A 14,245-nucleotide genomic window follows, 5' to 3' on the forward strand; every position below is an offset into this window, starting at 1 on the left:
GGTGTGCGATCACGGCCGATCCTGGTTGGTGGAGTGGAGTGAGAGGAGGTGGGTGGTGGTGCAATCTGAGACCGGAGTCTTTGCCCCAGGTTGAAGGACAATGTGTGTAGGTTTGTGTGTGTGTGTGTGTGTGTGTGTGTGTGTGTGTGTGTGTGTGTGTGTGTGTGTGTGTGTGTGTGTAGGCAGTGGTCATGTTGACTTGTGTGGTTGCTTGTTTATGTCCTTCTGCACCCACGACATGTGCAGTGTGTGTAGTATGTACATGTGCTTTATATGTGTTGATATATGCTCACCATTACATAACAGGTGCCATATAGAGCTGTCTGCCTGTGGTGAGAAGGGATGATACATGTTTATACATATATGTGTATAAACTCTATGTGCGTGTGTGTGTATGCTCCATATTACATAACAAAGTATTATGTGACTGTTGGTCAGCCATCCTCTCTCTGTCTTTCCCCCTCTTGTCTAATAACAACAAATAGACGGACTGACTCACCAACTCAATTATACACCCTGCACCTGTCACTATGGGCCTCACACACACACACACACACACACGCGCACACACACACACACACACACACACACACACACACACACACACACACACACACACACACACACACACACATACACAGAGCTGTAAAAAGTGCTAGAACATCCTGCTCCACTGCAGTGAAAGCAGTGTGGTCCATGTATCAGCTATCGGTTTGACTTTCAGACCAAACCAATCCATGCTGAAAAATCGATTTGAAACGTTCACATCCTGCTGTTTTAGTTCATTTATATAATGGAAATGTATGATTTTTTTTATCAGCAAACCAACTCATCATGCAAAGAGGGACGCCAGCTATCTCTTCTCTTCTCTTCTCTTCTCTTCTCTTCTCTTCTCTTCTCTTCTCTTCTCTTCTCTTCTCTTCTCTTCTCTTCTCTTCTCTTCTCTTCTCTTCTCTTCTCTTCTCTTCTCTTCTCTTCTCTTCTCTTCTTTTCTCAAGGGGACATTCAGGCTCTCTACTTGTGTGTGCATATTTGTGTGCGTGTGTGCATGTGTGCGTGTGTGTGTGTGTGTGTGCGCACGTGTAAGCGCGTGTGTGTGTGAATGAGTGACGAATGAAAGCCTGGCCAGACGACATTACATGCCATCTGCCGCTGAGCACCGCGGCAGTTATCATACATAAACACACACACCTGAGAAAAATATGTGGTCTCCACACCTGTTTCCTGACCTCTTTGTCTCTCTGTCTTTTCTTTTGATGTCTCTTCTTTGTCCCGAATGTCCATCATTCCTGCATGTCAAAGTGGAGTGTGGCTGGAGGTGGAAAGTAATGGCTGTTCAAAAGGACGAGTCAGGCATTAGGGGAGATATGACAACAGACGCTCACCATATGGGAGAATGGCTCAGATCCCTCACATATCATCACATCACCTGGCAACCAAGCACATATACATGTTTGTCATAATGAGGAGAAGGTCATTTACATGATTTCAACCAATGATCTCATACCATGAAGCTAATTTATGGTATGAAACACCTGCTGATGCTTGATGCTGTAGGATAAAGGCCCCGGGTTTGAACGCAGAAGTCGCCTGTTACCAATGGCGACAGTGAAAGATGTTGAAATTCATCTTAGGTTCTCTGTGCAAAGAACACAGAAGCTGAAAGCACTGTGTGTGAGGCACAGTGGGGCTTTAATGAGGGCGCCGTCATCTGTCTGTGTTCATAACATTACAAGATCTACCCGGAAACTTTTTCACCCCCACTATGACTCCAAGCTTCAGTTGTCATGGCAACAGATCAGCCACATTGACATTGTCAGGCGTACTCTGGATGTGATCCCCCTCTGGTCTGCTGGTCTATTCAAGCAACCCACTCACGGTCACTTGGCAGGTGTTTGGGACCATTACGAGCCGTCATCGTCACTCCATCCTTCAGCGCCGGCATTTTCTCATTGTCTCACATTGTCATTATGGAAATTATCTAAATCCACACACACATGCACTCTGAGTTTGAGCGTGTGTGTTGTTTCCACTGCTGCAGGATACAGCGGTGGTCAGACGTCAAATGTCATGTGACTTGGATATTTAATACACACTGACATGCTGCCTAAGCGGCTCAGGACAAAAGCATCGCGTCATGAGATCTACCACACACATACACACACATGCACACACACACATACACGTGCACAAAAGAATTGATTGAATGTGAGCTGCACGTGTGGAATTCAGCCAAGGCCAGCTTACAGGCATTTACCTAGCTGCTGACACACACACACACATACACACATACACCCACACATTCCTTCCTGCCTTGTAGGAGGACCTGTCTGTGGAAAACGTCATTTGTCTTACGTGTTACCTGCTGATTACTAATCATCTCCTCTCTAAACAAGTCTGAGAGGAGAAATTATTCACCCGTGCAGCTCGGCTTTTCATCTGGGCTGCGTCTCTTATGTTCATACAAGTCCTCTGCTCTCTTTCTGTGAGAAATGTCTCCACTCTTATACGGCAGGGTGAAGAAACAGGTTCATAGCTCTGCTGCCATTCAGGCACAGAAGGGAGCCGCTCTATAACAAACCATAAAAGCAGTGATTAATATTCATACAAGCTGATGGCAGAGCTGTGGAGAGAGCAGCCACTGCTATCCAGAAATAGTTAGACTGGAACTTGTATTTCTGTCTCCCTCCCTCCCTCCCTCTCTCTTTCTCTCTCTCTCTCTTTCTGTCTCTGTCTCTCTCTCTCTCTGCCTGGCAGGTCGAAAGCAATTCCTAACATTGCAAGTGGTGAACATTTATGTAATGTTCCTCTGAAAGAAGGTCGGGCACTTAATATTTAAATATGTGTTCATGTTTACGCAAATGATTATTTTATTAAATGTTTGGTTTTTGGGAAAGTGTCTCATTTGGTTATGTTGAATCTCAAGTAGGAACATTTGTCCAAAAAGTAGTTGATCTTTCTGTATTGTTGCTCAACTCTAAACAATGTAGCACCAAAATGCATGGTGTTGCCCCATTCTCAGATGCTGACGCCAATAAGACCTGCAATACAAGCAATTTGTTATCATCAAGTTATTTGCTATCATCAAGATTGTACCATTCATTGAATAATCACAGCTACTGCACACAGTCTTACCATGGTAACTATCTCCACTGGCCTCTAAACTCAGATGTCAGCAAGTCTCAGTGCGTCAGGGCCGAACGTTAGTCAGATGCCGCGAATGCCAAGGTGTTAACAAACAAGGATACCTGCTGGATAAGCACAGAGATAATTCACCTCTGAAAGCATGCACTAACTATTATCAACAAGTTTTAGGCTGAAGCTGAGACATTATCCATTATAAAGTGCAGTAAAGTAGATTTAAGTAACATTAGTTTAAAGATTCTTTTGTGATGTAACATATTCATTTAAACCTGATTATGTATTCCTACATTTATTCATAAAGGAAAATCAATGAGATACTGGTTTTTACCCCAGATTCACATCACTCCATCAGAAGAGCGAGCATCTAAAAGCTTATTTCACAGTCAGGATCAGTTGCTTCTGACTCTCAATCCCTTTAATAATTCATGTATTTCTTGCCTTTTTTAGCAATAACACAACACTGATCTTTCAGGCAGAGCACAGTAAGCAGTCACTCCCTCTAGTGTCCACTTAGCCCCATAGCACAACTTTGCACAGGCTTGCTTCCATTGGCCCTTCTGGTGCTACGGCAACAGGGACTGTGAGGTCATTGTGGCCATAAGCAAAGAGGTTGCTATTTACAGTGACTGTTCAGGCCATGTGGTCTGTATCAATGGGGGAAGCCTGGTGCAGTTTACATGGACAAAATAGGCTGGCTGCTAAATTCAATTCACCTCACGTATGCGCGTGCGTGCGCGTGTGTGTCTGTGTGTGCGTGCGTGTGCGTGCGTGCGTGCGTGAATGTGTGTGTCTGTGTGTGTGGCCGGCCGAGCCTGGAAAAGAAAGGATGATGCTATCGCTCCCATTTTAGCAGGTGGATAATAAGATTGTATGTACGTCATCAAGTTTCACTCATATGCAGGTTCATCACATCTTGTCTCATGTGCTATACTGCACATACGTCCACCATATGTGTCCATCTGGAACTTCTCATGTCAACAGGCCTCTTACTACTACTTAGACCTGTTGAGACAGAGGAGGACATGTGTGATTTGTAGAGGAAGAAATCAGATTCCTGTTGTTTACATGTGTATCCGGTATTCTGTGGCTTGTCGGTGAGGTGGGGGAGTACTTGGATGTGTTCTTCCTATCTATCAATCTATCTATCTATCTAACTATCTATCTATCTATCTATCTATCTATCTATCTATCTATCTATCTATCTATCTATCTATCTATCTATCTATCTATCTATCTATCTATCTATCTATGAAGGGTAGTACAGTTGGTATAATGAGGACTAAGAGATGTGCGAGGTGTTGTGGAAGTAACGGAGGTAGGGGTGCCCTAGTTTCCCCCCAACATTGAGCGAGTCCTATTTTTAGAAAGCGGAGAGATAAGGGGAAAAGAATCCCCCGGAGTCGACAGCAGCAGTTTTATGTTCTGGACAATTTACACCCTCCTTATGCTGCGATGACCTTTCTGCCTTCATCGTTCACTCATCCCAGCCCCCCTCCTCTGCTCCGCCTCTTTCTTTTTCTTCTCTCCTTCCCTGTCCTCCCTACGTCGTCTCCTATTTTCTCTCCCTCTCTTCTCATCTGAACCACGTCCACACATTTCACTGTAATCTCTCCTCTCCTTTCCTGTATTAGTGTGCACTGATATTCCCATATTAGATCTTGGTCGTTTGTATTGTGCTTTATCTGCCAGTTAAGAGCTTCCTTTCTCTCTTTCTCGTACTCTCTCTCTCCCGCTACCCCTTCCCATCTGGCAAATTTGAGTCTAACTCACCCAACACAGAGACCAGCTGTGTCCTGGAGAGCTACTACTGATACTGTGTGTGTGTGTGTGTGTGTGCGTGTGTAGCACTATCTCACATCTATTATACTGTTACATGGCATGATTTACCAGACCATCTGGCTGACTGCTTGTGAAGGCATTCATAGGGCTAGTGGCACTGTGTGTGTGCGTATGTACATGCGTGTGTGTGTGTGTGTGAGAGAGAGAGAGAAGGAACTTTATTTGAACACTATAAAAAAGTATAAAACTATGATGCAAACATGAGAGATTTGTAAATTTTGAATATTGTCAATTTCCCAGTCTAAAGCTGTCATTAGATTAGATTAGATAGTAAATGTAATCGGATTTCACAACAATAACAGCAACAGGGTTTCACCGTTAATTTAGCATTAAAAATACTGTCATAACATTTTTAGTCTCTGTAAATTTAACTTTAACTTCATGCTTAATTGAAGTGGTAGAGGTGGGGAATATCAGACACAGAATCATACGCAAACACAGCTATGGTAACAAGTCATAAAACTATCAAACTATAACTATAAACTATACAGGTTATGGTTACAGGCCAAACAGACATAAACACTAGAGAGCTTCGTCTGTTGCTGCATGGCCTGCTGGGAAATTGTCTCACTACCTACCAACCTTGAATATGGTTTCCGTCTGTATTTTCAATGACCAAACTCTATATTAAAGATATGTAACATCTCTACCTTTAACATATTCAAAATGTTGCAGCTTACAGTTTTTAACTATAGCATTTGTACATAATTTACCCATTCATTTCACTGATATTTTAGTGAAATCAGTTCTAGCAGTTATTTATATACTAATCACAAGAGAAATATAAGTTGTATCAAGACAATTAGTGAATTTTCAGTTTTTTGCTTATGAAGCCTGGAGTACATGAAAGCCCAGAATTTGCATTTCAGAAACCTAAAGAGCTGATCTACTGAAGAGACCAGCTTTCTTAAAATGAATATGCTGCCATCTAGAGGAGGATTTCTTAATTACATAAAAGCAGTGTTTACTGCTCTGAGTCAAGGACACAGGTGTATCATTTGTACCCTGACTCACTGTAAATAGGTGGATGTGCCTCTGTGTGTGTGTGTGTGTGTGTGTGTGTGTGTGTGTGTGTGTGTGTGTGTGTGTGTGTGTGTGTGTGTGTGTGTGTGTGTGTGAAAGAGAGAGACTTGAGAAGGATTTATGAAGTTTAATATGTGTCATTAAACCTGCATTGTATTAAACCTACATGGGTCAAAAGTGCCACATGTATTAGGAGTCGGCGCCGATCCAAAGAATTCCACTGACCTGAGGGCAACTTGAGATACCAGGTGAAAGTAATTATTTAGATGGAAGGAAAGAAAACCTGCAGCACCAGGCTGAAGACCTTTGACCCAGATAGGATGAGATCTTGTTAAGCATCCATTGTAGTAATGAGAGCTTCTCTGTATGTGAAGCAGTTGGGTTGAGAAGAAATGAAAAAATGAATACGTTTTTGTACAATCTGGGTTGTAAATTGAGGACATGGCAGGATTTATTTTTAAGATGGAACCAAATGGAACAACGATGCAATTAGAGAGCACATACCTCCACCAAGGCCAAGTATTCTAGTAGTCATTGACTGAGATAGACTGGATGACATGATCATTACACATTCTTCTATGGAGGATTGATACATGCAAATTATATCATGTGCACCCCTGTGTGAACTTGACTGTGAATGTGTTGATAGTTTTCCCTTCTGCGTGTGTGTGTGTGTGCTTGTGTGTGCTCACAAATATGAACCACCTGCATATAAAGTGGGTCAATCTCCCTCCTTTTATTTCTCTTCCTCACTCTTCATGTTGTCTTCCTCTCTAAATTTGTGTATTTCTCCTTCTTTCGATTCTGTGCATGTGCATACAGCAAAACAAAGAAAAGGGGTTTATATTAAATGTATTTCCTTGATTATGAGAGATTACATGTTTTGTTCATTTTTTGTTCAAGTTTTACGAGCAAAATATGTAAAACAGCACCATCCACTTGGAATCCTTTGATTTGTATGTAAAAGTGATCCTGACAGTGTGTCACTGAGGGCACTGGGCCCCCTCCTTCCTACCTGTACATGCACATGTCTGGCTCATTATTATGGTCTGTCTGGCTGGCCGGTGGTCTCAGAGTGAACTCGATCCTGAAACCAGCAGCCAGCTGAAGGGCAGCAAGGAGACCGTATGGAGGTTGTCTGGAGCTCAGCCAGTCACTTAACACTTGTCAGGAGTGTTAATGAAAGGTGGCCTTTTCCTCGGTGGCCTCTTTTTCATTAGCAGGGTCAGAGGGTGCTGCCTAAGCCTGGGTGTTTGTCAGTCTGAGTGGGCAGACAATTGGGGAAGAGGGGTGAAGAAGGGGGTTAGAGTGGAGGAAACCATGCAATGGCAACTTTGCTCTTTACTTTTTTTGTTTCCTTTCCCTTCCTGTTGCTAATCTTCCTTTTCAAGCATTAAATTAAAAATGTAAACTTAATCCTTGTTTTTTTTGTCATTTCTGATTCAGATATAGGCACATTAATTCCTATAGTCACGATTAAAACATGTTTCACCAACCAAATCAAATCTGGTTTATCACAAATTACAAATGATAAAACATTGTAAATGCTGTTCATTACACAGAACGATAGTTACACATTTAAAAAATCATAAAGCTGTTAGTTGGAGCATTTGTCCACCCATCCAGCAGGCCGGACAAGCCTAAAGTCAAAAGTTCAACGTTTACTTGAAACAAAAGCAGTGTGTAGGTGTGACATCACGCCACACAAGAGCAAAAGCACTAAGATAAGAGAGAAGCCTCCTGCTCCTGCTGAGGCTGTGTGTGTGTGTGTGTGTGTGTGTGTGTGTGTGTGTGTGTGTGTGTGTGTGTGTGTGTGTGTGTGTGTGTTTGTGTGTGTGTGTGTGTGTGTGTGTGTGTGTGACTGAAAGTTCACATCCCATCCACCAGCTTCTCATTAATGCCTCCATTTATGTCTTGTATTTAGTTCTACTTGACTTTCTTCCCTGCTTGCATTCCTTCCCCTTTCTCTGCTGTGCACATAGATGCGGCTGACTGAGAAAAGAGAGAGAGAGAGAGAGAGAGAGAGAGAGAGAGAGAGTCAGCCAACATCCCTCTCCTCCTCTTCTTCCCCTTCACCCCGGCCTCTCGCACATGAAAGGGGCCGCGCAAGGCCAATGGATGGCCGGTGGGGTGTGTGCTATGCGAGGGCCCCAGACCCAGACACAACACAACACACAGCTCTGCGGGACACCACAGCTGGACTGGAATGTGACCTGCTTGAGATTTTAATGCCACACTAGGCCCTGTGTGTGCAACAGAGGAGGAAGGAGGAGGACACGGATGAAGGGACGTCCACTGCAAAACAGCACATGCAGGCGGCGAGCACACAAGAGAGGCAGAGAAAACAACAACTGTGCTAGATTTGAAACCATCTTTATTTCTCATAATCCGGTAAAGCTAACGTTATATATATATGACAGATAAAATAAAAATATGTCTCTTACTCTTTGCATTCAGATTCACAGAGATACACACAGCCTCTGTATAGATCCATTGGCAACACTACTATAAAGGATAAAAAATAAAAATAAATATGAAGCACAGAGATCCACATACAAATGATACCCATCGAAATGGATTCCACATCAAATGGAATCAAGGAGCTTATATGATTCTGGCAAAATGAGGCTTGACATGGCATCACTGGGAGCAGACGCACCACGAAACAAATCATGTTAAAGCATACTGTTAAATGAATGACATTAGTGTAATTCAATATGGTTTCATAGGAAGAAAACATGTATACTGGCAGCTTACTATATAGTTACAATGATTAAATACAGGCTAAAGTGAGACTACTTGTCTTTTCCAGGCAGTTTAACAGGGCTATGGAAATCAGACTCGTCTCAATTTGACTCTAAAAAGACTTCTAGGCATTTGTTTGGACAGTTTTAAGTATGGGAATAGAACAATAGGAAGAAACAATGTCAGAAAGAAAGAGAGCATTTCAGAAACAAGCAACGAAAACCTGGTGTTAGCTGGAGTCAGACTGGTGAGGTCACTGGGAGAGACTGCAAATGATTCTACTGAGCAGAGGATCAATCTTTCAGAAAATCACAGGTTTTCTTGTGTAGAACCTCCCGGAGCTTCCTAATTTTGCGAGGGCTAGACGAGACCACAAAGCTGTCGGGCTGAAGGACGGCCATACCGTTCTGAACGTCTCCCATGATGATGAGCTGCCCCTCAGCCACGGTGATGTTGGGACAGGGGCAGTTCCAGTCCATGCTCAGGAGCGTCACCTCTAAGGGTTCCTGGCCGAAGAACCTGAGCCCCATCTTGTCATCTTTCAGGATCTCCTCCACCGTCACCAAAGCGTGGCTGGAATCTTGCTCCTCTGTCAGCTCGGTCACGTGCCCCAGGATCACAAAGTCGCTCTTGCAGAAGCTGGTCACCAGTTTGCCCCTCGGCTTGCACATCTTGCAGTTGTGGTTCTTCGGAAAGGGGCACATCTCCTCACAGGCTTCTTTGGACTGGAAGTTGTTCTCGTTGCCACCGCAGCCTCCGTACACAAAGGACTGGCACTTTTTGAGGACGCTGCTGTAGGCCCAGCGAGGCTCGTAGGCTTTGCAGGGTCCTTGGAGGCTCGGCAGGCTGCAGGGTGCGGCCAGTTCTGCGCCACACGACACCATGCAGGCTCCGTAGGTATCGAAGTGGTTGCGGTTCTTATTGCACTGACTGTAGGTGAAGGTGAAGCAGTTGTTCCTCTTGGATTCGTAGTACCAGCTCATGCTCTCATCTCCGCAGTCGTCTGTGTCTGGACTCTTGAGGCACTCTTCAGCAGGAAAGGGCAAGTCGGTACTGTTCCCCTCTGCATTCTTACTTTTTGACTCTTTCCTGATCACTGCCAAGGGAAAGTGCAAGGATACGCTTCCCCCGACGTTTCTGGCCGAGCACGTGTAGATGCCAGCGTCCTGGACTTGGGCGTTGTATATGACCAGCTGGCCTATGTTGGTAACCACGACGTTCCCTCGGACGTGATTAGGTCTCATTACGGTGTTGTCTTTGCCCTTCAGTTCTTTCTCCCAGGTGATTTCCGGCCGCGGCTTCCCGGACACTTCGCATAGGAAGCTCGCCGTCTCGCCCACAAACACGGCCTGTTGGGTGGGGCCGCTGCTGTGTATGGTGGGGAGCTGGATGTCAGCTGGAAGGGTGGTCTGGAGGGCTGTGGTGGGGTGTAGGGTGGTATCCATGGGAATAGGACTGGTGTTTGGCCAGGTCAGGTGAAATCTGTAGGTCCATTGAAAAAGAGAGGAGATAATCAATGCCAAGATACACTTCTGTTACTATACGTTAACAAGTACAAATGGATGACAAACTAAATAATAAACCAATAAAAGTATCTTAGTAAGGTGTTACGCAACAATCAAACGCCTTCAACGTGTGTAAGATCTAGTCACGTTTACATACTCATCCACCCATTCAGTGCCCTTTCCGTACCCTATGGATGGTCACAAGATCTGGACCCATTTGTACAATCTATCTATCTAAGGCAGAATAAAGCTGTCATAGCGCTTCCAAGTGGCCCAAAACCTAACTGAGACACATTTTGTTGGCTTTTGCTTGAATTTTTCCCCTTTATTTTATATGCTAAAGCTGAAACTGCTGAGGTTTGGATGCCTTAATATCAAAGACTGAAATGAAAACAAAATTACCTCATTACAGCCACAAATAGTAGATAATCTAAAATACTTAACATGTTACCTGCAGGTGACCTCAGAGATAGAAATACCCTTGGAACAGGCCTCTGCGTCCATGTAGCACTTGTTATAATAGGTCATGCCGTCGGATGCACAGGTGAAGCGGGGCTCTCTCTCACAGCGGTCTCGACACTTACATACAGGTTGGCTATCCCAGATGTCACACTCGGACCCTTGTTGGGAGCACATGAACTTGTCGCAGGTGGCACCCTTTGGCATCCCAATGGGACCCTTGTTGCCCTTGATGTCTATGTACCGTGCTGCCACACAGCTCTTGTTACCGCACACGTTGGGGCAGCACTTCTCAAATGTCTCGCAGTCCTAAAGGTCGCAAAGGAAAAAAGAGGTTTGCCACAATAATTATCAATCATCTAATAGTAATCATTTATAATCATTTCATCATCAATAAAACAGGCACAGTGTTGTGAGAAATGAGAGATGATTTATGGAAAGACAAAACAGAAAAAGGCTTAATGTCAGGATATAAAGGCTTTATTCATTCAGGGATTGTTTTTGAGTGTTGCTCCCTGCTTGACCAGACAGGTGGGACATAACTAAAGCTGCAAAGGTCTGGAGACCCCCCACACACACACAAACACACACACACACACACACACTCAAATCCCAAGATTCCGAATGCAAACAATGCTTACATTCTTTTGGGGGTTCAGTTTTAAGAAGGAATCCACAACTTTGGAGAGATGCGGTTCCATCATGTCTGACATAGCACAGCAACATATAGAATGCGCTTTAAGGAATATTAGGTGGCAATATTAGATGAGAGAGAGTGTGTGTGTGTGTGTGTGATTGTGTGTGTGATTGTGTGTGTGTCAGATCTCAAATGTTACTCACTACATGTACACATTCAAGACATTCAACATCGAGAAACAAATCCACGCATGTGATCAAATCATCATTTAAACGCAGGTGGAACTGTTTTTGTTTCGCAATCGTGACTCACCTGGTCAGATTCACACTCCCGCATGCAGGTGCTCATCGCGTCCACCCACAGGTTGGGGTTCAGGTCATTCGGGCATAAACCCGCATGAGAGTAAACCACTTTGGCCACAGGCATCGGCATGGGCATCGCTCTCACCCGCCAGCTGTCCGTGTGCAGCAGCCAGATGCAACTCTGTCCCACGACAAACCAAATCCACCGGGGGAAAAGCATCCACCACATGTCCGCTGCGGGGAGGAAGACGAATCCAGCGGGAGAAAAAGTTTGGGAAATCAAAGTTTTTTTTAATGAAAGTGATTCTTTTTCCAACCACTGCTGTGCGTTAAAGCGTTCAGAAACCACAAAATGAGGTGCGCGGGTGCCCGATGTTGAATCCGGTGAGCTCCTCGGGTCTGTTGCTCCACGTTTAATAGCGCCAAGAGATTAAGGTTCTCCGGTATGCAAACCCACTTTAAATTCTAACTACATGAATTACAGTGGGTTTATCTACCGCGAGCAGCAAATCCCAGCTGAGTTACAGTTATGATCAACTTAATCAAAGAGGAGGGTGAGGAGGGGAGGGGGTGAAGGTTCTCCCCACTACTTTTACTGGCTGCAGTTCGACTGGCGAGACACCTGTGCGTAGAAACGCTGGCAGCCTTAACCCTTAACGTGCAAAGCGGACGCGGAGGAGGGATGAGATTTTCTTGCAAGAAGCACAACACGACGCAGAGATATCGAAGGATGAAAAAGTAGATAAATCTTAGATATTGATCGGATTATCGTTGAGTTAGTCCTAATTGTAAAATTTGTGCGTAAAATATTTCCAGATGACTTTTAGGATTCCATCTAGCTCTGTCCTATCCTTGTTAAAAATAAAAAATAAAAAAAATGAAATAAAATATTAAAAATAAAAATATGGAAAATTACTTGAAAATAATGAAAGTGATACATTTCTGTCGCGCAGGAGAGATCAAATCCATTATGAGAACAGGAAGGTAATGATATATGTGGAGCTGTACAAAGTGTCTCCAGCAGATGACACCAAACCCAGTGATGTGACACAACGTTTCACAAAACGTGCAGTTTGCATGAAATTGCCTGTACTCTCCTTTGATTAAGGTATAGTGAGTGAATTGTGTTAAACTATTGCATTGTGTTATCTAATATTGGATAATTGGACTCAGAGTGCTGGGAGGAGGGAAGAAGTAATGGAAGTAGAAAAGAAAGAAGGGGGGGCAAAGAAGGAGGAAATAGAAAGGAAAGAAAGAATTGATTAATATTATGTATCGCATATTGCACATTTGAATTAAATGTGGTTTTATTTTTTACACAGGATGCAGTGGTCCAAATAATGTCCACAAAAGGGAGTTAAAACATATTCACATGATTATATGCTGATTTTGCCTCCTTGTGTGTCTCTCTGTCATGTGGCTGCCATGGTAACCCCTTGTGGCTATTGACAGGCAAACCTGGCAGCTGTAACGTGCTTCAAAATACTGTGCATTATGTTATATGGTACGTTGTGGTGGAGTGAGTCTGCATGGTCATGGTCATTTCATCAATATTCAGCTTTGTCAAGGTGTGTGTCACCTTCAAAATAACAGACCTGTTTGTAATTGTATATAGTCTATATTCTGCTGTTAGATACAGTAAGGTCACATGAAAGTACAGCATGTGTCTGAAAAACAGAACACTTTGCTGTATGTCTCACAATGTCATAGATAGATGTCACAGACCAGAGACTCTTTTTCAGTGTAAACATAATAATAGATAATAAGCACGTTAGGTGTAAGGCCATCAACATGCTGTCACAACACTGACATACAGGCAGTGGAGACAGCTGTATATCTGTGGAAAAACTGTTTTGTTCCCCAAAAGCCAATTTCCAGGAAGGGTTGAGGACTACAAAACAAAACAATGGGCCAGTGGTGTGTGTGAAGGTGGCCACAAGTGAGCAAAATAAGGATATTGCAACACATTTGACCAGGAGTGACACGGAGCATAACTGGGTCAATACAAAGCACAGTTTAAAGTGTTCAGTGTTGTGCATTAAGACGGAAAGTCAAGCCAAATTTGAGTAAATAATCTTAGATAAGTCCGTATCTCCCCTTTTACTATTCCATTTATTCAGTGAAATATAACTTATAAACATCTTTTAAATACACGTTTCAGCAATGACTTTATGGCAAAAACATAGAAGAAATGTAAGTAAATATGTGTCAGAAATGTGTGTGTGTATGTCTGTGCATGCATGTGTGTGTCTGTGTGTAAATGTGTGTATATATGTGTGTGTGTGTGTGTGTGTGTGTGTGTGTGTGTGTGTGTGTCCAAGCTGAATCCCTGCTGAGGCCAAAGAGGCCCAGTGCTCTTCAGGCATAACCCCACAGTCCCAGTCTGGTCTGCCGTCTGAGCCCCCTTTGAACACATGCACACACACACACACACACACACACACACACACACACACACACACACACACACACACACACACACAAAAGTCTGTATGTGATGTTATGAGCATATACAAGCATCATATTTCAGAGTATTGACCGTTTATTTTGCATTTGACCAGGAACCATAATGAGCAATAAGCCGGTGTGTA

General features: G+C 43.6%; 1 protein-coding gene across 1 annotated transcript; it reads right to left on the reverse strand.

Annotated features, from left to right (window-relative positions):
- Positions 1–8,399: 8,399 nt before the first annotated feature.
- Positions 8,400–11,883, reverse strand: wfikkn2a (info WAP, follistatin/kazal, immunoglobulin, kunitz and netrin domain containing 2a). The gene is made up of 3 exons (XM_076143134.1): positions 11,665–11,883; positions 10,708–11,024; positions 8,400–10,233 (listed from the first exon to the last, which is right to left on the reverse strand). Exons 1-3 carry the CDS (start codon positions 11,881–11,883, stop codon positions 9,045–9,047), a joined length of 1,725 nt encoding a protein of 574 aa, XP_075999249.1. The 3' UTR covers positions 8,400–9,044.
- Positions 11,884–14,245: the final 2,362 nt, after the last annotated feature.

Source organism: Genypterus blacodes, unplaced genomic scaffold (genome assembly GCF_046128005.1).
Source record: "Genypterus blacodes isolate CSIRO-AG114 ecotype Tasmania unplaced genomic scaffold, CSIRO-AGI_Gbla_v1 ptg000022l_1, whole genome shotgun sequence".
NCBI classification, from domain to species: domain Eukaryota; kingdom Metazoa; phylum Chordata; class Actinopteri; order Ophidiiformes; family Ophidiidae; genus Genypterus; species Genypterus blacodes.